General features: G+C 36.1%; 1 protein-coding gene across 1 annotated transcript in view; it reads right to left on the bottom strand.

Moving 5' to 3' along the window:
• The window catches only part of SLC25A21 (solute carrier family 25 member 21), a 249042-nt gene that overhangs the window by 101683 nt on the left and 119799 nt on the right, over positions 1–27560 (bottom strand). The window contains exon 2 of the mRNA XM_005148913.1: positions 6227–6275. Coding sequence (XP_005148970.1) covers positions 6227–6275 — 49 coding nt within the window. The remainder of the gene's footprint in view (positions 1–6226; positions 6276–27560) is intronic.

The raw sequence follows: 27560 nt of genomic DNA, 5'->3' as shown, positions 1-27560 counted from the left end.
TAGGTTCATCAGGAAAACAAGCTATACTTATTAACTTATTTTTCCTGATAAATCGAAGTAAATGCTCTTGAAAGAATGCCACCATGGTCTCCTTAGGCATTGCTTTCTAAATTACACACACATCTCAGTGTAAAGCTGTGTTATGAAGACACAATTATGTCTGAAAGTAGTAGAAATTGTTTAAATATGGAGAAAAAAAATAAAGTCATGTGGAACTGTCATTATTTGAATTAACTAGAAAAGTATTAAAACATTACCCACTGAATATATGCTTAACTTGTTATGACACAAGTTACCCTGATGATTTTCCCGATAAAATAATAAACTAGATTTTCTCCATAATAAACTAGACGTTCTCCAAGTCATTTAGATGTTAGTTTACTTATGATAACATTTACCACTCTTTGAATACATTGCCTTGAAGTAAAAAAATCCTGATTTCTCAAGATATATGAACTAATTTATCTGTAACACAGATCTGGAGCATAATTTTCTATTAGTCTCACATGAGAGGAACCTTCTTTCTTTCAAATATTTGTCTCAAAATGTACAGTGATGTCAAATTACTGCCAAAATGAAAGTGGTAAGTAAATGATTCTTCTAATCCGCATAAGATTTTTCCTGTCCACAGGACTTTCAGACACAAATCTTTTCAGATGTATTACGTATTTGAAAAGTTTTGGTGGTCTTGTTATTTTTTTTCGGCTATTCTTTGAAAGCACTTAATCATATATTTATTCATATGTGGTTTTTATTAAATTCTGTCATGTAGACAACTGTTACAAAAAGTTACAAGGCATGGTTTCTGTTTCCTAACTACACAATACAGGGTCACATCCAAAATGGCTATTCTGCTTCAATATATATGTTTCAACAGTTTGTACAAATACTTGCACAGGCAACTCCCTGTAATTCTCCCTTTCACTCACCAATCACACCTGTGAGCTACTGAATATGTATTAATTTTCCAGCAATAAAACTTTATTAAATTCTTAATTTTGTACATTTGCTTAAGCCGAAGCATATGCGACTAATACATAAAGGATAAAGTCTAGCTGGAAAGGAACTTCACCATTTTTAAGTAATATATATGTCAATGTCTTGTCCTATGTATCATGAAACAGCATACACTTTTGCCATCCTTTGGTAAGTCTGATGGAAGAAAATGAGATCATAGTCTGCATTACACTTAATATGTAAGAAATAGTTCAAAATAAGTAAAGCCAACCCTTTATCCAGACAAAAGCATTTTTCTCCTCACTTTCCAGCAAAGAAAGATCTAGGTTTCTTACTTGAAAAGAAGGCCTTCCATGTCTTAACTGTATCTGTATCAGAAAAATCTTACTTGTTACTGCTCTCCCTGCTCATACATAGGCACACACATAACTCCTCATCAAATTCTGTAAAACTTTTACTTAAGAGGACAAGGATAGAGATTGAGTTCTTTATTCTACAGATGGCTAAATTAATCATAAGGGTAACCGATAAATAAAACAGCTAACGGAGACTCTGGTACACTGAGACATCAAAAGTTTAGCACCATTTTTTTAATGCTGTCTCATCAGAAATGATACCAATATATCTTGTAATTGAGAAAAAATATTTATTTCAAAGAATAAGTGGGATACATAGAGCTAAAAGAATGAATCATATCCATCTACCTAGCTCACTCACATTAAGTTCTTAAAGTAATATCTTTGGTGTTACAATAGATAACAAAATAAAATTATTTTCAAATGTACATTTAGCAAAAACCAGTCCATTAAGCATATGGCTTGTTATAATAGTTTATAATGCATATATATATGTATATATAGTTCCTCCCTTGGTTTGAGGAGACAAGCCTAGCATTGTTACTGTAGAATAATAGAAAATTACTAAACACAGAAAAGAAATTGCAAAACATTGTCACAAAAGAGCTAAACCATTTTTTGGGGTTTCAAAATAATATCTGACAGGAATTTTATTTTCTTCAATTTTTATTAAAAACACACACACAAACACATACACACACACAAAAGACAATGCAGTAAAGACGCTAAACCACCATTCCACTTGATGTGAGCCTTTGGCATTTTCCCTAAACTCCTTCAGAACGCTAAGGTAGATTGAGATTCCACTAATCAGAAAAGGCCATAGGACTTTTTCCACCAAACAAACACTTTCTAGAAAAATGGCAGGAAACTCAAAACACCATAAAAGACAACCAACAAGTTTTGCTTTTACATGTCCTTTCATCTAACCATAAGAAAAAAACAAAACAAAACCCCAACAGATCGCTAAAACTGCAATAGCTGGAATTGGTCAGGAAATGGCAGATTATCAATACCAAGCTGGAAGACTGTAAGTGCACTGCAGTACATAGAGGCACTGCAACAAAGGAATAAAGTAAATGAAAATGCATGAGAAAATATTCTGAATCCAAAATTCAGAATTAAAGTCAATGTTTTATTTGAACTTCAAAAGCATCAAAGAATTATTCTGCTATAGTAAATTCAGACCATTATGAAGTGAAAGAAAGTGGCATGATGTTGGAGCATGGAATAGAATGGTGGATAAGATCAAGGATATTCTATTCTTGGTTTTGTCACTGGCTTCCAAAATGTAAGTATTTTCAAGTACTTCAATTTAAGATCAGCAGACAAATTACTGCAAAGTCTGTATAATATGTCTGAATGCATCTATACTAACAAAATACAGGGAAACTATCACTTGGGTGCTGCCCACTTCTGAAAAGTGTTGCAGCTAATTCAATGGAAAAGCTAAATTCTCTTGAAGTTTCTTCAGATAAAGAAATTTGCTTAATGGCTTTTTTACTTGATTCAGCCCCTTGGCTTCACCATGATCCATAATCTGATTTCTCCTGCACACCGTTCTTTCATTTTTTCCTGCTTTCATTAAGTCCATGTTTATGGACTCAGATTTCACAAACATCCCTGTACACTCTTTAATGCTTTCCATTGCTGGGTCTCATGTGTGATCAGCATTTTCACTGCTAAAGGTATGACAGACTGTCAAATCTGGAATAGAAATGGGGAAATATGTCCTTGGATTCTGCAAGTCCACTGCATGTGCGGTTTCTATCAGAAAGCTGAAAGTACATTTGTTTATTGCCAAATTATCAGAACAGATGTGCAGTTGATGCTTTTTTACGATATATGATATGTAGCATGTCTTAAATTACGAATGATTCTAAGGATATATATAAAGTTCTCTCAATGAAGACTGGAAGCATGAGGATGTGTGGATGACAATCTCAAAGCACCAAAGACACAAGAAGTAAATCTGATGCTACATTTATATTACAGAATAACATGACTCCTGGTTTAGTACAAAGAGAGAAATAGGAAGAGGTAAAACCAAAAGCTGACATGAAGTCACTAAAGCACATCCCATGAGGACCACATGACAGCAGAGCAAAACAAATGTTTTTATTTTAAATTTGGTATTGTATTTGTTTTGTTTGTACCCTGCCTTTTCTGAGGCTTTAATTTCAATCTTTCAATGTTAATTTTGTTAATAGCAAGGTCTCAGTGCTATCTGGAAGAGCAGACAGGACCCTTGAAACTACCAGGTGTATTGACTCTATACGAATCAATATATTCCATATAATGAACAGAAGAATTACCTGAGTCACCCCAGGAGTTAAACTCCAAGCCCTGAGGAACACCTACAGCACCTCAGCAGCAGTTAATATGGATGGAGCCTGCATTACTGTCTTCTAGTGCTGGGCATTTTCCTCCTGCAAAATGCAAGCTGTAGAATAGTGTATCTCAAGGTCTTAAGCAAACTACACAACATGATTTAAACAGAAGCCAAAAATACATCCTTAACAAGCTCACATGATGGCTAACTGGAACTAGAATCTTTAGTCATAGTTGACTGCTTCAAGCATATTTCAGACACCACAGCTGTGGTCATATCAAAATACCAAATATATCAAATATGCTCATTGTTTGTTTGAGGCTGATTCAGCTCATAGTGAAGCTTGCCTGCTTAGGTGATTAAGAACTAGATAGAACTCCAGGAGGAGTATATGGCAATTATTGGCATCACATGTAACATATATGCCATGAAAAGTTTTCTCCTTATTGTATGCTTCTGCATCCTCGTTTGTTTTTCATGGGTGGAGACACTTACTTATGAACAGATATAAAAACTAAAAATCACAGAAAAGCAAAAATATATTCCAGAAACTAGAAACACAACTATTATTTTTCCATTTAAGTAATCAACATTAAAAAAGCTTAATTTGCTCACATTTTCCAGGTCACTTAATAGTTTATACTCACACAAACATAAATATTTGGAAAACAAAATAGGGACAGATAAAAAAAGATAAAAGCATGAAGTTATAGACAGAAGATGGAACATGTTATTTTACTAAAAAATCTTTTAAAGCTATTTTGGAGGTGATATGGTATTTTCCAACAGCATATAAAAGTATTACTGCAGATGATATGTGCAGCAAATTAATTTAACTACATCTCTGCTCATCTACAGGATTTTGTTACAACATTGAAAATACATGTAATAAAACAAATTTAGCACCTTTAGATGACCTCCAATCAGAAATGTGTCATAGCATTCAAATTCCATCTGTCAAATGCTGTAGATACAGGTAAGTAAATATAAAAGCCATTAAAGGCACAAGTTATCCTGTGAGAAATTCTAGCATTACTTCTGCAAGTAATAGAGGAGCTGACAAGGACAGGTGCCCTGCTTGACCTCATGCTCACCAACAGGGAAGGGCTCATTGGAAATGTGATGCTCCAGGGCAACCTTGGATTCAGTGATCACGAGATGGTTGAATTCGAGGTCCTCAGGACAGTGAAAAGAGCGTGCAGCAAGCTCACTGCCCTGGACTTCAAGAGAGCAGACTTTGGCCTCTTCAGAAACTTGCTTAGTAAGGTTCCATGGGATATAGCTCTAGAGGGCAGGGGGGCCCAAGATTCTTGGATGATATTCAAGGATCACCTGCTACAAGCTCAGGACTGTTGCATCCTAACTAGAAGGAAGTGCAGCAGGAGGGCCAGGAGACCTCCTTGGATGGATAAGGAGCTGCTGAGAAAAATTCAAAGGAAAAAAGAGGCTTATAAAAGGTGGAAGCAAAGACAAGTGGCCTGGAATGAATACAGGGATGTTGTCCTGGAATCTAGGGACTAGGTTAGGAAAGCTAAGGGCCAGTTAGAATTAAATTTGGCTAGGGGTGTTAAGGATAACAGGAAGGGATTCTATAGGTATGTAGCGGCTAAAAAGCAGAGTAGGGATAACGTAGGCCCCCTCCGGAAGCTATCGGGAGAACTGGCTAAACAGGATTTGGAGAAGGCTGAGGTTCTGAATGACTTCTTTGCCTCTGTGGCAAAGGCTCTGGCAGCACCACCCAAGTCTTGGAAGGTGGACGCAGGGACTGTGAGAATGAAGACCTTGGGCCCACTACAGGAGAGGATCTGGTTTTAGACCATCTTAAAAACCTGAATGTGCAAAAGTCCATGGGACCCGATGAAATCCATCCACGGGTCCCAAAGGAGCTGGCAAATGAAGTTGCTAAGCCACTGGCCATCATATTTGAAAAATCATGGCAGTCAGGTGAAGTTCCTGACAACTGGAAAAAGGGAAATATAACCCCCATTTTCAAGAAGGGGATAATGGATGACCTGGGGAATTACAGACCAGTCAGTCTCACCTCTGTGCCTGGCAAAATCTTGGAGCAGATTCTCCTGGAAGGCATGCTAGGGCACATGAAAAACAACAAGGTGCTTGGTGACAGCCAGTATGGCTTCGCTAAGGGGAAATCCTGCCTGACCAGTTCGGTGGCCTTCTATGACGGGGCTATGGAACTGATGGACAGGGGTGGAGCAGGGATGCTGGGGAGGGACTGTAGTGACAGGACAACGGGTAACGAGTTAAAACTTAAACAGGGGAGATTTAGATTGGATATAAGGAAGAAATTATTTCCTGTTAGGGTGGTGAGGTACTGGAATGGGTTCCACAGGGAGGTTGTGAATGCTCCATCCTTTGCAGTGTTCAAGGCCAGGTTGGACGAAGCCTTAGGTGGCATGGTTTAGTGTGAGGTGTCCCTGCCCATGGCAGGGGGGTTGGAACTAGATGATGTTAAGGTCCTTTCCAACCCTAACTATTCTATGATTCTATGATTTTGTTTTTTGATAGCTCCAAATCTGGATATCTTCCAAAGTCAACAAAACCTGTTCAAGCAGAATCTTACCTTGTTTTCACTACATCAAGGGGATGCATCAGGCAAATTTCTACAAGACCTATAAAATAATAATAAAAAAAGGCTTAATTAACATTCATACAAATAGTAACATAATTGTCATTGACTCAATCAGTTTTTGAAGTTTGAAAAATAAATAAAAATCTAAAAATATCTTTGATGATACAGTACTTATATACTCTGCATAGTAAATACTGTCAGGGATTCTAGACAGTAAATGGTGCTAGCTGTTCATTATAGCTGGAAAAATGAGGACTTAAGCTAAATGATGAATTTAATCATAGTTTTTGCTCAGTTTTCTGACTGAGCAGCAAGAACATTTGATTGCCATCATGAATAAATACATTAAGTCTTGCTGAAAGTAGTGAAGGAGGGTGGTTCAGGTTGGCTTTTTTGTCATTTAAGAGTAATCCCTAATGACACCACAAGACAGCACTGGGCTCTTAAACGAACTTGATATTGAGAAGACAGCTAATTCCTGAGCTGCCCATCTGAACTGCAGCCTTATTGTTACTTCATCCTATCATGCTCTGTGTTGATGCATAGTGCTGGCTTTCCCCTCCCTCCTCCACCACTCATCATGAGCACTTAAATTCACATGCTGGGGACTTAACATTCACACATGGAAGGTGTGAACAGAAAAGGGCAAATGCTGAGGAAAAACAGATCTGGAAGTTTGCACCTGCCAACGCTGGCATCAAAGTTGGTTCCATTACTTTTTTCCACCCATCTGACACCTCATGGCAAGTCCAGAGGTTTACCACCCACATTTTGCCCATGCTTCCCAGCACAAGCTACACAGGGAGAACTTTTTAGCTTCTGTATTTTTGCTCAGATTTTCTAGGCTTGTCTACTCCTCTGTCCATTTTGTATAACACCCTCATTCCAAAAAACAAACATGCACAAAAAAGATGTATTTATCAGGATCACAGAAAAAGTGTATTTTTGAGAGGTCAATGTGCAGAGGTGATAAAAACAACTACACAAGTTTGAAAGGATTTTGAAATGCTGAGAAAATACATATCCGTATGTCCAAGGTATTAGATTCTCATGTTTTTGAACATTTTGTGCCTGGTTTATTAAGACTCTTAAGCATCCATGGCCTCTTATCCACACTAATAAATTCAATGCTACAACATGCAAAAACAGTTCATGAAGACTGTACTTATTCTAATGACTGAAAGTATCTATTTCATCTATTTATTATTATAATAAAAATAATTGCAAACTTTCTGTAACACTGAATTAGTACTTTGGTGATTTAGGGCTAAACTTCTAAAAATCTTGATATATGCCAGTATTCTTATTCAAGCTAAAATATCTACAAATTCTTCTCTTTATGCATACATACGCTCCCACTGAATTTAAGCACTAGATGTTCTCCTTGTTCTCCTGTCTTAAGGTCCAGATCCTGTCCTCTTATTTTAATAGCACAGAATACAGCTGAACTCAGTTACCACTAAAGATAACAGTATCTAATACCTAAGACAACTTCTTACACACTAGGCTACTCAACTATTTTCTCTTTCTAAGCAAGGCAAAGAAATAACTCTAAAACAAAGTGAAAAGCTCAGTTTAAAATGTTCCACACACAAGCTAATTAATGGAATTTGAAGTTTGGCTCTATTCTCTGGCAGACTTGACGGAGAAAGACTCTTGGTGGGGTTCATACAGGAATCAGGCTCTGACAGGGTAACGCAAAGTCTGACACTGCAATGTCAGAAAAATGAGGGTTTTTTCATTACTAAACATAAATCTAAGGAAGCCTCAAAGTTTTCAATTTCAATTATGTTAGAATTAATAAGTTTAGTGTTTCAAGTAACACAGGAAAACTGTGGGTTTTTTAAAGTTTATATAAGGAAGTGTTAAATTCCAAAACATTACCTACTTTCTATTTCAACTTTAATGAAACTTTCTGAGTAATACAGGTACTTAGATATGAAAGTGTTTTAAACTGAACCAAAGCACTAGCAGAGAGAAGATTCTCATTAGAGTCAAAGGAGAGGTAACCAATAAAAGCAATAGAGTCTTTAGATCAGCCTATAATAAATGCCAATATTTAAAAATAACCATCTACTTTCTGCTTGATATGCTTTACATATTTAATACATATATTACTGTTAATTGCTATATATTTCTCTTGAGGAAGTATAATGTATTTATTTACCAAGAAGGGGCTACGAAAGTTTTTGTACACAAATACAAGTAAGTTTTGGAGTTAGTAAAAGAAGAAGCCCATAAAATGTAATGCTAAAAATTTCAATTAAATGTATTTGAACAGGAGTTTACACGGAAGCTTGTGAGGATGTTAAAATGTTTAAACTGAATTCCCGATGTAAAATACCTGTGAAGATTTTTAATTTAACATACGTAATTTTCCTTGTTTTCTATCGTTCACTCTAAAGTTTAAAGCTTGCAAAACATAAAACTGGCCAGATAACTGCTTACACCTAGTTTCTTTACACTGTGTCTAATGACAGTATCAGGCTAATATTTGTGACAATTGTTTTGTCATATTTTCTTTCCACTCCATGCAGAATATTTTTGTTTTTCAATTCTGGGTAAAAGGAGAACAACATAGGTGATATCAGTCAAAGAATATTAACATCAGTATTAATGAAAGTAACTAAAAAGCATGCAATTTAATATTTGTTTTATTTTTCCTAGAAAGCAAAAGAAGTCATCGTTATTTCTGACCAGGTATATTTATTGCTGTAACTATTGCCAGCAATGACTTCTATTTTGCTAAAATAAGGCCAAATCATGTCACAAAAGGGAACACAGACTGTAAGTTTTCTATCCTGATTCTGTCCCAAAACCTATAAACTACCTCAACAGCTGCCAACAGGTGCTTTGCGAGCTGCAGTTGAGTGTTTCAGTGCTGGCAGGGGGCATAGCCTAAGAGTTCTTTCTTCTCTAACTACCACCTTCCTTTTCCAAGCTCTATCGCCTCCCCTCCCTTTCCCTCCACCATTTTGGACCTTCTTTCTCATCTTGTTTTGGTAGATAGAGCCTACAGTAGGGGGCCAAGCACGGGGCCAGGGGTTGTTCACCCTATTCTGTTTTTGCAGAATTAATGTCCATTTTGGGAGAAAACTCTATAGTGCCAGAATTTGGCTCTATTTTCTTGGTCCTCATAGGATAATTTTTAATTCAGGCATTTTTCCAGCAACTGAATCAGATGAATTCCAAGGTCCTTGGCAAGAGCTCTGTTTTGATAACTTCAAGATTCTATTGGCTATCTGCCTTTCTCAGTCTTTCCTTTGTCTCATCATTTAATTACGCACTAAGTTTTAAGGGGTGTATAGTTACTTGAATTCACCAGACAGAACTCTTCAAAAGATGCTGGGATTATGACACAGCTCTCTGAAGAGCATCAAAGGAGTGCACACTGTGCAAGACGTTAATGGAACAGCTACAAACACAAGCTACATTTTTCCATCTACTATAGTAGTCATGCAAATCATTACAACATCCTACTTGATAGCCTGCCCAGAAAGTGTGGTGGCCCTAGAAATTACAAGCACTCAGAGATGTGCTCAATAAAATGAAATATATTGTTCTTTCTTTAGTTAATGTTCATCAGCTTTATGGCAAATTCAATTAGCACTATGAAAATCTAATTTGCTCAACAGCTATATCAGGATTTGATATATTTTACCTTGTCACACTGTAAAGACTGCTGTTTACAAACTTCATTTTCATGACAAAGTAGTTAACATAGCTATATGTAGATTCTCCAAAAAATATTCTAGTCATCCCATTGGGTCTCCATGGTGATGTCACATGCAAACTAACCCAGAATGATTTATGATGGCCTAATTATGTTTATAACAACTCAGATCCAACTAGAGCCCAAAGGAAATAGCGGAAAGAACAATTACTAGGTCAGTCCAACATTTGTTGTCTTCTGGGTTGGAAAACATTCCTGTGAAAATTGGATACTAACCATAAAACAAGACATAACCAAAATCTCTGTGTTGAAGAAATAACCAGCTGTCATCATTGACATCCTTTGAGCATACACAAGTGAAATATCAACAACTGAGAAGGGAGTCCAGAATTTTATTATGTAAAACATTATGCTCAGTAACTGATCCCATGGAGGGAATAAAATGCAGAAAATACTGACCCCCCAAAATGACCCTCCTCAGTAGAAAATTTTCCCTTTTCCAACTAATATCTTCCGTTTTTAAATTGCTTCCAATTATGGATTGCATTACATTTCCCTCTACAATATTCACATTTAAAATTTCAAACTGGCAGCCTTCATATACTTTTCTTCAAACATTTTAGTGACTGGTGGGTATTTTGAGTTCCATTCCTTTTTGTTCCTCTATCCCATCACACAAACAAATCTATCAATAATCATACACAGCCTGAGAATACTATGACAGTTTAAAATGTGGTCTAATTGTCTTTCTGGCAAAAGTGAAAGTGAGACCTCAGCAACACAGGATTACAGCTCTTCTCATCTTCTTCCCAAATGTTTCCATACTTGAAGAATGAAATCCAGCTAACAATACTTGCTAAATAGTACAGATAAAAATAGAATCATTATGACTTTGGTGCTTCCTAGGAGACAAATTCTTGTCTTTAGCTCTTCTTTGACACTCAAAGCTATGAACTGAACAGTATGAAGTGCCCATGACACACACTAACTTGTCTCTCACCCTGTACGTGTTCTCTGCACAATACACCCTGAACAAAGATTCCAACACAGATTCAAGAGATGTAGAGCATGCATGATCCATGTGTTAATGCAGACAACCCCCTGCAGTGTAGAAGTCATTATGCACCCTCCTCCCCTTGTGTTACTCATTTCCCTGGAATAACACAGTAACTGGAGAAACAACAGAAAAGAGACTGGTCATAGAAAATACGGCAATAAACACATCAGGCACTGTATATTGTATAGCTGGAACACTTAGTATTTATTTTGGCTTTTACATAGATATAGCTATAGTGTAAGAAATGTTCATAAATATTTTATGCGCACTATGCGTTTCCTTCTGAGAATATATGTCTGACAAAGAGTCTTGTGTTGATCTTTGTATCCTAATGAAAACAACAACAAAAAACCTCTCAAATCTGTTTGTCTGCTGGCTAAAACTTTTTACTTGACAAGAGGAGACATGGTACCTCTTCCTGATTGAAGCATAATCGATGCCTGGAAAAAAGTATCCCTGCAAACAATTCTACACTGGGTAACTTCTATTAGTCTGTTGTCCCAAGCCATCTTCAAAGACACATAAAGTTTTAGCTGTTCTGCAAGTGTACCTGTCCATCAGAAAGGTCCACAAAATGCTAGGATAACTGCAGCAGCCAAGGCCCACTCATTTCTGAGGGAGGCAGTCACTCAGTCTCAATTGTAGCGTGCCAATCTCAATTGTAGTATGTGTCAAACAGGGTCCAAGGAAAACTATACAGCAGTATGTATGCATGGACTGTGCTGGAAAAGGTCTACATATTATCCTTCACTTAAGAAAGTGACAGTTATTTTAACTCTTGCCCAGGATTCTATTTAGTGATGTGGTATGGGATTAACTAATGGTACCCTGGAGCTCCTCACAAATGTTAATTAACCTTTTAAGTAATGAGCCAAATCAATGCTTTCCTTAGAAAATGTGGAGAAATGGAAAGTTACTCCAAAAAGTACGCCACAATGGCAATGCTGCATTCATGAGTCATTCTTCCTTAGAGACCTTGTTTGCATGAAGAAAATATACTAGAAAACATATTAATTAAACAAGATGTTGAATATGAGTTTTCCCTTGGTATGGATAAGGATGTTTGTGTTTAAAAATGTGTTAGCTGATCTCAGTTAATCCCAGAAGGAGCTCTTGCTTTGCCATCATTACCTAACGCATTTTAGAAGACATCTTTTGCATGAGGACCTGAGCTCATCATCTTATGAGGTAAAAGTGTAGCATTGGTATCTGGAAACTGAGGAGTAGCAGGGTTGGAAACAGTGATTACCTAGCTTTCAAAAAACCCCAGGACCTCAGCAGCTGAAATTTCTGGTTTGGCCTGTAACATTTGTACTAGAAGTAGTCAGTGTTCTTGGAGCTCTCTTCTTGAAAGCAATGTAAACTAACATTTGCAATGCAGCATTTGCAGTAAGGAATATATTGGAAGGTCTTAATGTTTGTCTTAAAGTTCCAGGTACTTTGTTAAAAACCCCTGAAAAAATAAAGGCTGTTAAAAACCTTCAAGATTATTCTTATATTTTAGTTGCCTTTTTGACTTACATGTATCGTATTTTAATCTTCAGATAAGTGGTCCTATCAACTATTGTATTTCCCTTTCACAGTAGTTCTACCATAATATGGGCTTTTTTTTTTGTCCAGTCTAGCACATCCAAGCTAACACATGTATACTCAATGGGAATGGAACCTGTGTAAGTATGCTAGTCAAAACCACAGGTCCTCAGTCCACAAAATGTACCTCTCTTACATTTAGCAGAATTCTGTAATAATTTATTGATGTATTGCTTTCCCCTGGATAAAAAATATCTAGCATTAATGTTTAAATTATCAGGGCAAACTGCTCTAAAGTTAACAAAAATGCATTCATTGTTTGTTTTTCACAATGTTTTCGACACAATTGGCCAATTTAGTATATTATGGTCACCAATAATCACTGCTACCAATAACCACATATTTCTATTTACTGTTGCATAGAATACAACCTTACTGAATGTTTTAATGTGCTTCAGTTAAACCACTCAATGCTCATTTATGCTCTCTGAGAACTGTTTGCTGAGTAAAAACAAAGGCTATCTTCCAGTTTAATGTGAATTTTTGATTTGCCGCTTATTTTAAAATGAAAAAATTTAGTCCTTTCTTCGCAGACCTACTGACTTGATTATCCTCATGTCTATGGCTTGACTGCAGAAATCCTTATATATATACCATTCAGCAAATCTATGTCAATTTGAAGCATCAATTTAAATTATGCATAGTTAAATACATCTGTAATAAGACTAGCAGGAAACAGCAAATCACCCAGGAAAAATCAATGGTTAGTCACAGAAGATGTTCTAACTACATCTACATCTCTTTGGAAGAAAGGTTCTTGAAAACTCCAGTAGCATACGGCACTTTCATAGGCAATCAATTGTGCTAGTCACATAGAGCCTTTTTGAAGTAAAATGCCATGTAGAACTTTCTCTGTATGCTAAGGCCTAAGAAATTTGCATTTACAGCATAGTCAAAAAGAGAGTTAATACAGACATTTTAAAATTCTAAGCTTTGCATACTTTGATTTAAAACACCAAAGCTGTTCCAGTGGCAGTGAATATGATGGAGAGCTTGATTATGCAGTCTAACAATGAAATATTTAGGTACTGACACAGAAGACAACACAGCAAAACACAGCAAACAAACTAAGAAAACGCAAATATTTTCTCCAAGTTCTTAAATATAATTGAGACATTATAGAATGTCTCTCCAGAATTTACTGTTTAGAACATTACAGGAATTTGCTTCACCTTAATTTCCATTTCAATTTGTATTTACAAAATAATAATAATAATAATAATAAAAATATCAAACAATTCTCCAAAAATATACCGAGTTGGACTCATAAATACTTCTTGCCAAAGTCATTTCTTCCAAAATGACTAGCAATAAAGACTTGTTTATATAGCCAACTGTTTTTGTTTTTTTTTTTATTTAGTCTTTCTACACCTTTTACTGATGTAGTATTGACATTAAAGCTTTGACTTATAAAATAAACACTCACAATTTACAAACTTCAGTATCTGAGTCTCTACACACAAGTGAAAGGCTATTTATCATGTAAATTCTCCATACATTTTTCAGCAAGTATTACATGCCATTATGTCACTCACATATGACATATTCTTTCCATCATGTGTGTCTGAAAAGGAAGTTTTTTACAAAATGATTGAAGTGACCACTGAGGTCAGCATTGGGTTACGCAATGTTTGTGTCATTACAGCTTTAGGTATTTCAATGCATACTGAATCAATATTCCTGCAATGAAAATGTGTAACCAATATTTTCTTTGCTGTTATAGTAAAATGCTTCTCAATAAACTTGTTTTCATAAGAATTTTGCCTATTCATATGTCCCAGAGCTGTTGTAATCTTCATTGCTAATGCTGATCTAAGAGCATAGACATTATTTTATTTCTTGACACATTTAAAGTTCTCTAATGAATAAAGCAAACAGCTTATGGCTGCTTGGACTGTCACTCAGTTGCCCTGGAGGGCTTTAATGTCTTTAAAATAGGCCTCCTAGTTTGTATTTAACTGCCTTGCCCACAGAGGTCTGAGGGGTAGAGCAGATCAAAGATGTGCTGGAAACATAAAATGCAGCTGTCCTTCATTTACCTTTAATTAGCTACATCTGACCAGATTCTTTAAGGCCTCTTTGTCACACATTCAACAATCTATAAGCCTTCTGACCTTTCCTTAAGGACTATAAGTTTGCAAGAGTTTCAGGAAAATGAAAATGTAAAATATTTAACAGAGGATTTTGAATGAAATCCTTGGTCTCACTATGGAAATGCTACCCAAGGCAGTAATATTTTGAGTTTATCTGAAAAAGCACATATTTCTCAATATTTGGAGAGTCAAAATGGAATGGATCTTGAACTTGGAAAACAAATAATCTTATTTATGGTTCTTTGTGTACTACTGAACACTGCAATGAGTAAATATCACACAACAAGAGACCCTAAAGAAAACTGAAATGCAAGCACCTCTTTGACTAGCACAGTATGCTGCACTTCCAGGAGCTGGGGCACTTTCTGTAACAGAAAGCCACAAACCTGCTTTTTTCCATAGATCCTGTTCATTACGAGATCTCTACACAGAATGCAAACCAACTCCCAGTGGGATTTTGACTAAGGAGAAAGTTCTGTCATTGCTGCAGGATCAACAAGCAGTTCCTGCTCGTTACAGCCTCATAGCACTGCACTAAATGCTCACACCAAACTCAGGCCCTTATGGAATAAAAAAGCTGTTTAACACACCAGCTGGAGTGTATGCTAACTGACTCAAGTTATTGGTACTTGATGACACAGGGCATTATATAAAGTCACTGAGGTAGATGGAGAGCACCTCTTAAAATTCTCTGGATTTTGGGTTAGGTTCTTTCACAAAGGATTAGCTAATAACAGAAAAATACTATATAAAAGATACATGTACAATGTAGAAAGATCTCAAAACCTGAAACTGTAGTTTAAACTATCCCTTGATCTCTTTCTATTATGTAATATAAATTTGTAACCTCCATATTATTTTCCAAAATGTCAATCTTTTAGTCCTCCCTAAGGAAGTTTTAATTAATCACATTTCCAAATAAATTAACAAGTCTTCAAAGACAGTTGTGGTGAGGCACATGAACAGTCAAGTAGCCTGCCTCAATATACGCACAGTAGCTAACAAGCAGGTGTGGCTAGAAGCCAAATTTTATTCTTCAAGAAATATATATACTATTAGCAGCATGCAGAAGTAACATGCATAAGGAAAATGAAACTAAGGGGATTTAAAAACAATTTAACATGATTACTTCCTAAATTCAGAGAAATTGAATAGCATTTAAGAAGATATGGATTTTTTCCATCTTTTGTACCATCAATATAAACATGTTGTTTAGATGTCTGAATAATGAAATAAGAGTACCAGTTTCAGCTCAGGTGAAAAAATTAAATAGAAACTGGTATAGTATATGCTGAATGTGTAATATAGGTAATGGTAATTTTCTATGCATTACTCCACATTACACTGAAAAGATGTCATCTTTGACTGGGACACTTCTGAGACCCCAAAATTGCAAACTAGAACTCTGTACAGAAAGTATTGAAAAGGTCAAAAAAACCTTGCCCAAAGGCAAACCTAACAGCAGGAATTGAAACGTTACCATCACAAAGCACTTATACAACGTAGAGCAAAACCTTATTTTTACTTTTTTTTCTCTGAATCAGTGAACACAAATCATTCTTCTGGGTAAAAATAAACTAAACAAATAAAAACACATGCAAATTTCATAAAAAATACACATGCAAGACATGAAACAACTTAGAGCAGCCTCCTTTGGCACAGTTCCCACACTCCACAATGCTATGAAAACATAGGAGTGCAGAAAAGATATTGTGAAGTCTCTTACTCTGGAGTAACCATTCAGTCACAAAGTGACCAGCTATTTTAGTGTGAGTTCTGCCTCACTTTCCTCACTAAATTTCAATGGCTTTAATTTCATGTATAAGAAATTCTTTTATGAGCAGAAATATTTCAGAAATATCAGACTAATTCCTGTTTCCATCTTTTGTTCATGACCTGTGAGTAATGTTTTATACAAAATATAACCAAAATAAAGTGTGTATGCTGTAAAATAAGACATATGACTGTGAACTCATGTTTCAAATCAGTGATGTTACCCCATATGTAGTACATGGAAACTTTGCAAAAGTAATAGTTTATTTGTCATCAGGGGAAAGCTCAGTATTGGACGGACATTGCCTGGAAAGTGAGACAACTGTCCACAAATGAATGCAAAAACTTCAGAATTAGCTTGTAATGAGATGCATGTTTGAACAATTGTTGCTGTCTGAAGCTTATAAACTGAGGTTTATAAACACTTTTTGTTTTTCTAAAGTGGAGACAGGATCAAATTCCAAAGGGTAAATGATGTCTCAAGAAGAATATATTCAGCCTTTACATATTAAAGCAATATTGCAGTAGGCATAGTTCAGCAAAGAGGTCTAAAACTATATGCATCTTTCTTTTCCTTCTTCAATGTCCCACCAATTAACAACACTCACTATAGGATTATAATATAAATATTAATCCCAATTACAAGATGAGGCCTAAAACAAGTGCTTTGTATAAAAAGATATTCAGAACCCAATTCCCTGCCTATTAAAATGGAAGGAGCTTTCTAGCATTTTGGAGGTCTGCTAATGTAAACCAGTAATGAACTAGGCTCCTGGTGCCAATACTACTAAAACACAAGGACCAGTTATCAAATGTCTGTGGATAGCAAAACAAGATTTAAAATATTCTCTTGAATGTGGCCTGTATATACAGCACTGTCAAGTATTCTAGGGTCTTCTATTGCATGCATTTTTTGTTGAATTCTATGTTGTGGCAACAGGTGATGACAGCACCACTATTTGGTGTTATTTTAGTAGTCACTGGTCTTCCCAGTATTTTTCACCACTCCCATTTGCTGGCAGTATATCATGGCAACGTTTCAAGAGAAATCTACTATGAAGCTGTGTGTTAACTGGGAAATGTCAACATGCAAAGCCACGTCTAGAATTAACCTGTCTTTAAAGTTTTCAGGCACCCACACCCTCTCTTCTTTCCAAAACTTAATTATCTCAGCAGCTTGCCAGCATTAACAAAACAAAACAAAAACCACCAAAGAAGAAGAAGGGGAAAAGGTGTAGCTGTATTTAACACAAAGACAGAGTAATAATCCTCCAACTGAGGCACAGAGGCTGGTTACGTTAAATTTGCAGAGACAAATGTCTTGTGAACATAAATACTACCAGTTAAGAAGAAATCATTTTCCACTGCAAGCACAGACACTTACCACCATTGACTCTATTACTAGATATTTTTAACTTCTGCTTTGAGAAATTACCTAATTTTTATTGTTCAGGTAGCAAATGCTCTTGTTCTGGTATGTTGAAATTATGACTTCCTAAGAATCCGTTCGCACAGAAAACATTTTTTTTCCATTAAGTTTTATAAAACAACATTTTTTTCCTCCTTTTTTTCTTTTTTTTTTCATAACAGAATGTGTCCATAAAACAAGCAAGGATTGTATAATCCTTTGTTTATTTTTTTAATACAATCTCTAATCACTGACAGGTGGTCAGTTTCATGTCAAGTGAAAAAGGAGAACTCTAAGTCTCAGTGTGGCTATGGTATTTTTAGAGGGTCTTCCTCACCCATAGAGAATGCCTCTGCCATGACGTAGTGGCCCACACTCCTGTTGCTGTTGATAGGGAAGCTCTAATCATCTTTAATCATGTCCATCCTTTCCCTGTGAAAATACATGTATCAGAGCCAAAGTGTGTAATGCAATCAGCATCTGAAAAGCATTCTACAGATCCAAGGTTTTGGCATCTAAACAGTGGATATCCTGAAATCAGCACAATCCTTCATTGTCCAGCTCTTCTCTCAACATCATCTTGAGCTAGACAGTACAATCCACTCTCTTCACATAATAATGACACCACCCCCCCCCCCCCCCCCCCCGCAGTCAAATCTCTTTTACACTGGCAAGTTCAAGTATTGTCCTTTTCTCAGACTGTGAAAGTTAGGAACAGGTAGACCTCCAAAATCCACCCTGTGAGGGTCAGAACCAGCCTGAGTGTTTGCAGGAGGCAAATGATGACATATGCTTCTTCTACACTACAATAAGTGTAGAAGCAAAACATTCCTGCAAAGTTCCTAAAGACACAGAGTTTCATTTTACATTATTATTAGAGGACTGTAGCTAGAAGACTCAACTAATCAAGTTAATTCCTTTTTGCTACCTTGTTATATCTATATTCACTATTAAGCACAAAAAAATGAGTGACAAGATTAAGCAATCAGTGCTGAGGCCTCAAAAACACCTGCATTACATACACTCTACTTAAAACCAGATTTTGTCTTGTCCTCTGGTTTGGTTTGGACCCCTTTTTCTTGTTAGGGTTCGGAGAGTGTTTGGTAAACTGATAGCAGAGCAGTCAGCTTTGGTTCACTGAAAATGTAGGGAAAAGTTTTTTTTGTAAAACAAACAAAAATACATGCATTTATGTTCCCAAACTGCTATTGATCGTACCCTGCTCTGCTTTAGAGCTAATTCTCTAAACATCAGTTTGTGTCTAACATCAGTTTTGATGTGATATCAAAGAAAAACAAGAAGCAATCTGGCTTTTGAGCTACTGTGCAGCTCCTCATACTGCTGGCAGTAGGACAACACAGTGGATTCAGGATTGGCTGCTGAATGTTCCTAGTTCCATAATGTAGTGGAGCTTTGCTGTGTCAATAAGCTACTGCTATCTTCTGTTCCTGACTTTCAGAGTTCCTTATTTTCACAATTCTTGCCACCTTCTGGTACTCAAATACTAAGATGCTGGCAGTAGATTTGGAAGTCTAAAGGCTGGCTATATGGAAAAGGGGAATGAAAAGTTAATTTATTTCATTAAAAGGCTGTAATACGAGGACAACATGGGAAAACTCTGGGATTAGAAGAAAGAAAATGGAATTCAATAATGCCAGGTAGTGTCTGTATACAAAATTACACAGAAGGTCTTATGCAGAAACCAATGGTGCAGATTTGGTCAAAACCCATATGTAAAGCTGAATATAGTGAAATGGGGCAAACACCAATATTTAGGCTGAAAAGAGACTCCCAACATCCACTACCCATTCAGCTATATGGAAACTAGGAGCTTTCTACTGATGAAGACAGTGGCAAAGCAGCAGCCTTAGAAATGACCTTAACTCGAGGCATTTACTCATTGTCCTTTAGTACAGATGAGAACCTGCAACACTGAAAATCTAGTCTGTAACACAGACCATTCTTACTGCAACTACTGATAACAACTCTTAGTTAAACAATTTTTCAGTTGTTATACTCTTTTCTTGAACATGTGATTTTTTACACCATTAGACCAGTTACTTTGTTATGCATTAAATCATAGGATAATTCAGTTTGGAAGGGACCTCCAGAGGTCATTTAGTCCAATATTAGAAAATCCTGGTCTGCTCCACCCAGTTTGTGCTATCCACAGATTTGCTGAGAATGGCCTCCATCCCATCATCCAGTTTGAACACTACGGGCCCCAGTATTGATTCCCAAGCAACACCACTGGCTACTGGCTGCTACTGATCAGAACTCCCCAAGCCCAGCAGTCCAGCCAATTTTCCACCTACATTTTTCACCACTGATCTGTCTCATATCTCACCTATATGGTGACAACAGGTCTACAGGAAACTGTGTTAAATGCCTTAGGAAATTCAAGTTACGCAACCACTGCCCTCTCCTTGTCTACTGAGCTGGGCGTTATAGGATGATTCTAGTGTGAGGCATCCCTGCCCATGGCAGGGGGGTTGGAACTAGATGAACTTAAGGCCCTTTCCAGCCATAACCATTCTATGATTAATTAACGTATGATATTACAATTCTTAAATTGTGCTATCATACATTAGACAAGGGTTATGCAAATTATGTTGAGAAGAGCCACAATCCTATTAGTGCAAAGAGTCTTACTTACCTTTAGTGTTTGCTTCTATCCTTATTTTACATGAGATGTTGGTTCTAAAAGATAGATGTTATTAAAAGTACTCTTGAAAATCAATGAAAGGGTAACTTAGTGAAATGCAATTAATGTAATTTTGGGGTGCAGGGACTTTTTTACTTTTACCAATCTTAGGGTCATTACTCACCTTAAAAAAACCCATGCTTTTAACAGCCCCATTATAAGAGAGAAAGCTTACATTTTAATTAGGGCAAACATATAATTCAAAGCTATAAGTCCTTTTTGATTTTAGTTCTCAAATTCCTCTTTTCAGTGTATGCAATCTATATTCAGCATTCTTCAGCCTCTACTTTTGGCTGTATCTGGCATGACAGATCCAGGTAAAGAGAAACATCAACTTACAAAACACGTGAAAATCCCGTGAGACTTAAAAACCTGGAAATGTTAGTTGGAAACCTTGGTATTAGCAGCCAGTGAGAAAACTCAGTTTCTAATATCTAGTTGTTTTGATATTCCTTGTATTTCACACTAAGAACGTAATGCTGCAGACACTGCAAGTAACAACATATTTAATTTGTATATTACACATTCCCGTCTTGGATAGCCTGTAAGTATAAAAGTAGTCTGTTTATTCAGACTTAATTCTGAGAATTTATTCTTGGAGAAAACATAGAAGCCCTTTAGAAGAAGACACCTCCAGGAGCCCTGCACTCTGGAACCATTCCAGTGCAAAAGCCTGGAGAAAGCAGTCCTCTGCCACTGAGTTGCAGGAGAGCATTGAAACTTGACACTTAGACTGGAGGGGATATCATCTGTGTAGCTAATTACCACCATTTTTATGGCATATTCATAGGTACATGAATAAACACTGTGTATATGTTGCAGGGCCATTAATATATAAATGGTTAGATTGCAACTTTTTATTTGGTTTCCTACCATGAGACCCAATGAAGAAAACTTTACTGTTTTACTCAAAAATAATGGCTGGTGCCTCTGCACCTGACTGTTTATAATAATTGTACAAGCCTGTGCTGGAAAGCACCCCATGTCTAACTAAAAAAGTAGGGGATGGGGGGGGTGAGGAGGGGGAAGAGGGTTTTCTTCCTTGAAATGGAAAACTGTTCTGAGGAAAGTGGCACAGCTTTCTGAACTATTACAGCTTGTTTCAAACAATATCATTCATCCACTTAATTTGGTATTAAAGTACTCCTTTTTAGAAAAACAAACAAGCCTATGCTGCCAGTTTAAAAATAATATGAACGTTGAAGGAATAAAGAAATCTAATGTATTAGGAACAGCAACCTTTCTTCTAACTTAAGTATAATGTGTTTTTCAATATTCAGCATTCTCAAATGCTATAATTATACAAATTTTTTTTTTTTTCCCCTCTATTGTAAAATAAACCATCAGGACGCTTTCTCATTAAATAACTTTTGAATACTGATTTGCCATGAAAGTCACTAAGTTTCAGAATCAAAGTCCAGCTGATAAGGTTTGGATCTCTGTAGATCAGCTGTTGAATCTATGCAATACAACATGCGTGTAGAGAACACAAACATTAATCAAAGCAGTACTCCTGAGTGAACATCACATGAAATCACACCAGCAGGTGTGATTCAAGGCATCTGACAATGAATGCATTATACAACGGCAGCAATAAGGGTAAAACGTAAGTAACGATAGTTTAAGCCATGATGACTGCAGAATTCTGATGGCTACCACTATTTGCACACATGGTACCATCACTATGCTATTGACTGTTTATTCTTCTCCCTTTCTTTACATCTTCATTTATCACTGCCATTCACCTGCTGTATCTTGCTATTTTTGTGAACAATAAATCAGACTGTATCTGTATATGCATAGCCTAACAGTATGAACTATAATAACTCACAGAAGCTTTGATTTACCAAGGTTGTTACTTCTGAATAAATGGTATTTTCCAATTTTACAACTTATGCCTTACTGTTTTCTTTTAACTTAATTTGTATTTGTTTTCAGTTGAAGACACTTTTTTTTCCCCTCAAGCACGTTAGAAAATACATTGCATGTTCTCCAAAAGCACAAATGAATATTTGAGACATGCATATTCTTGTTCCCTGAAGATCTCGTGCGACACTGTCATTCATTAGCTTGCTCTGGGCCGTTAGATTTCTACACATTTTACTTATACTGGCACTCAGCCAGCACAGACTGTTCAGCTCTAGAAATATTATATATTTTTCTACTTTTTGAAACTAGCATGACAACCGTTTTGAAGAATAGCTCTCTCACCTGGTAAGTTAAAATGTAAAACCATGAACATTGATACTGTTCTCTCTCTATTTAGTGCTGAAAATGAAACTATTTTTTCAGGTGTAATAAGAGCCATATAAAACATCCCTAATGTGTAGATGTTCTGTAGCCATATTTTTAATGGAACAGATCCATTAAAGTTATCTAGAAATGTAGAAAAAAAATTGTGAAGAACAAGCTTTTTAAATTGAGCCCTGTATATGTGCTGGACAAAAACTGTAGTTCTGACAAATGCTGGGTAGCACTCATCTCTCAATTTAAGAAGAAATTGAAAAGTAAAGCAACAAAAGAGGTTCTTTGTGCAGACAGAACCACAACAGTTTTCCTCCAAAGTATGAATGCATCAAAATTGACTCTGATGCAAACTGGGGAAATACTGAAGTGAGAACAACACCACAGATCTGTAAAACTAACAAAATGTACATTGCTTACTTAGTTTTCACACATTTATGTAAAACTATATATCCTGACTAAAAAACTGTGCATGAAAACTGAGCATAAGAATTAGTTTGATTCAAACAATTAGCTAAAGCACTTCAACATTCTGTGTGAAAACTTTTACTTAGTTAAGGAGTGTGATCACCTGTAATTTTAGCCTGAGAAATTCCCAACAGCTTTTGCTACTGAATTTTTATCTGCATGAGCTTCACTGGTATCAGTGTTATGCATCTTCTCAATTTACAACCCATGAATCATGACTGAAAAATGGGCCAAATCAAAGGGAATCAGTACTAGTAGATCGTGAAAGCCACAAGTAAATCTACATCTCCTGTATCAACCTGAGCCATAGATGTTCTTCATCTCCCATTATCCTTCATTAAATAGTTGGGTTTTTTTTTTCCGCTATCACTCATAAACCCCCTGAAAAGGAAGAAGACTGAAGCTTTTATTTAATGAATAATTATCTCACTGGGATTTGTAAAGTAACTAAATGGTGTAAAATGCTTTTCTACTGCCGACCTTTCTATCAATTTTCCACTGGCTACACTCCTAGGCTTGTCTTGCCCTGGTGCTTCCTTTCATACTGTTTCTGAGTCCTTTAATGGCAGGTCCTGTCTTTAAACAGTTACTGGTACTCAGTATTAGCCCTCAAATATTTGTATATCACTTTTAAACTTAAGTCCATTTCCTTTATGTTAACTGCTTATATTACTCAAGAAGCAAGGGAAAAAAGTGATTAGAGGAAAGCAACCCTCATTTGATCTGTATCTGTGCTGAAATCCTGACCCAACTCCAGGTTCTCAGTTTTTCTAAATATCCGGACCTTTAAGTTTATCTGCAGAACCAGAAAACAAAAGAACAAAAAGTTTTCAGGAAAATGCTGTAATCTATCTAGGTGAAGAAGTAATTTGATACACTATAAAAATAATTGAAAAAAGACACAAGAATATCTACATACACACTTATATAGATTGTTTAAAAATAATTTCTTTCCTATTTCTACTTCTAAATTACAGAAACAGCAATTAATTGGAGAATGGATATTTGTCTTTTCTTCAATTAAATTAGGTAAATATTAAAGTTCAGAATTACACTTTTTCATTTAGGTCACTAATTGCAGGTTCACTAAAAATGTTTCTGACTGAAGAGAATTCTTGCACCAGTATTTGCATATTCAAGTGTATTATGATCAGCAAGAATCTTGACACACAAATATCTTACAGAACACTTTTTTAAAAAAATAATTTATATTTTGGAAAGGGATTTATAATAAAATGCCATTTAGGGCATAGTTCCTTATTACTGTAGTTGGTGAAAATGGTATTCCATAAAATAATTACATCTTTTATTGAAATAAATGATAGCCAGATAGCAGTTGTAGATTTAGAGCTGTTTTGCCACAACAATTAGTGGCCACTGTAAAATTTCAAAATTAAAATATTTATGGAATTAGACACAACTGGAGAAACCATCACAGGCAATTTTCCTGGTAGGTTAGAATTGTTTTCTTTTCCATATGTCTACCTGACTTTACTGTCTTTTCTCTAAGCTTTTCTCCTATTTGTCACTACTGTATTTGAATACACCATGTATCTTTAACCAAATGACAGCTAACTCAAATACGGAATACCAACACCTAAAAAACTCAAACTTGATAAGGTGCAAGTACATGTAACTCTTCCTGGAACCCATTCTACAACATAAAAATCTAAAAATGGCACACTTCATAGGCATTACATTTGTCCTTCAAATCTCAACTACTCAAATCAGTAAAAAGAATGTTACGCCCATGTTACAGAATAATTTCTAGAATAGCACAGTGAACAGATAAGGAATAAAGTGACATATTTGAAAACAAGTTATGTCTGAGAGCAAAATGGGATTAAAAGGGAGATTTAAACATTTTTACAGACCAGTTCTATATTTACATATTACTTAGATTTTATATGTGTAATACGTAATCAAAGCTATAACCATATTTTATGTAGTCATATGTATTACTTACATTGTTCTATTTTTTTATTCACAGACACAGTGAAGTTATGCATTCAAAAAGTTTGAAATGCCACATGGTTGGGGCACTTCTATGCAAAAGTCAGCAGGCTGCATAAACCTCATGAAACATTCAGGTACAATCACAACTGGGTTCCAACATTCTTTTTCTTTAACATAGTCAATTCCTTCATCTACACTCACATAACCAGAACAATGAATAGTGCTGTTAGTGACAGAAAAGATGCTGGTCCTTTGCATAACCAGTGAAGTATTCTGCTTACAGTATTAGCTAATATTCCTTCCTCTGGCTTCTGCACATCTTAATATTTTAGAACAGGTAAAAAATAAATATACTTTAAAGTCACATTGCCTGATCATTTTTGGGTTGATATACAAAACCAACAATTACCTCTACTGCTTACTAAGTAAAGCTTACATACATTCAACACTACTGAACTGTAAGAACAGTTACAGAAAACACGTACAGTCTTGTATGCGAACAGTAGAGGAGAGATGTGGACAAACTGAAGTGAGTAAACAAAGGGCCCTGAAGCTTATTTAAAGGCTTGGAGCTTCTGATATACATACCAGAAAAGGCTGAGTTGGCTGTCTTTGTTCAGCTTTGTAAAAAGAAGACTCAGGGGGAATCTTATCCATGTATATAAACACCTCAAGGGGCAAGAGGCTGCCTTTTTCTAGTAGTGCCCAGTTCTCAGGACAAGAGGCAAGGGGAAAACTGAAATACAGGAACTTGTGATGATCAAATGGCTGGGAAGCCTGCTGTATGAGGAAAGGCTGAGAGAACAGGGTTTTCCAGCCATGAGAAAAGAAGGCTGGGGGGAGACCTATCACCATGCTCCAGTATTTAAAGGATGCTACAAAGAAGATGGAGACTCCCTTTTTGCAAGGAGTCACATGGAAAAGATGAGGGATAACAGATACAAATTAATCCTGGGGCGATTCTAACTGCACACAAGAAGAAGATTTTTCACAATGAGAGCAATCAGCCATTTGAAGAATTTCCCCAGGTGTGTGGTGGACACACTGTATGCTGTGACATGTAGTCTAGGTCATGCACTCTGTTTCAGATAAGAGTATTCTGTAAAGGGGAGGCTGAACAGGTTGCCCAGTGAGACTGTAGAGTCACCATCCTCGGAGATACTCAAACCTAACAGCGTGGCCCTGATCAATCTATTCTAGGTGATCCTGCTTTAAGCTCGAAGTTGGACTAGATAGTCTGCATTGCCTAATTTCAGTTACATTTATCAGATATCTAAACCATACATGATTCTTCTATTTTTACTGTTTTTTAAAAACCAGCTGTTGGGAAGTCAAGCTAGAAACTTTTTTAGTCTAAGAGTCTTACCAGCTTTTATCAAAAGTCAAACATGTTTAGGCAGTGTTTTTGGTGCAGCCACATAGCTAGTTACAAGTGTTATTGACTAGTTAGTCTATTTATATAGTCATTGCACCAAACTAGCTACAGCTCATACTGCTTACCCAGCTGTGAGAGCATATGGGTAAAAGCTAACAAGATTACAGGATACTATTAGGACCAAACTCAGGAAGAACAGAGCACTGCAAGGCATAAAAACGAGTGCAGAACCTGTTGTTCTCTGACTCATGCAATTTTGTAAATTAATTCAAATATTTTGCTACTTAAAATAGAAGAAAAATCTTGCATTCTTGCTTGTGCTGAAAAAAAAAATTGCAGTATAATAACATTACCTGCTACTAGCAAGAAGCTATTCAGCTAAGGGATAACAGATGGTGTAATGGCTTACATACAGAGCAGAGGCTCATGCAGTCTTGTAAGTCTCTGAAATAATGCAAATAACTCTGTATGTAGATTCTGTGCCCCAACATTCTGCTGCAAAATGGGATCAGTGATATGTCTTGTCCTCCCAGTGATTCCAGGAGGATAAACACATTCAGTATTGTGAGGTGCTCAGCCATTCTAACAACAGGATGTTACAGCTAAAAAACTACAGCTGCTATCCTTTAATCTACTCTGTTTTGTGTTGCTGTTAATATTTCATTTTTTATATGCTTTGAACGATACTTTTTAACCCTCGGCCTCCATCTATCCATACCTTTTCTTATGCTAAGAAATTTTTATTTGCACTTTTCCAAATTCATCCATATTTTTGAAAAGAAGAAATAAACACTAAAAATTGCAAAGAATAAAAAATAGCTTTAAAAGCTTGATTATGAATGATGTAACTGGAACATATAATGGAGCCATAACTATAGTAAGTAAAATACAAACAATGCTAAAAACCGCTAAAAACTCAAATCATCCATGACCTTGTTTATGTGAAATTAGTGGATATGCAACAGCGTGCACATAAATACTTGC

This window comes from Melopsittacus undulatus, chromosome 4 (assembly GCF_012275295.1).
Source record: "Melopsittacus undulatus isolate bMelUnd1 chromosome 4, bMelUnd1.mat.Z, whole genome shotgun sequence".
Lineage (NCBI taxonomy): Eukaryota > Metazoa > Chordata > Aves > Psittaciformes > Psittaculidae > Melopsittacus > Melopsittacus undulatus.
Note: the sequence above shows the minus strand (reverse complement) of the source record. Positions and strands in the feature narration are given on the sequence as shown.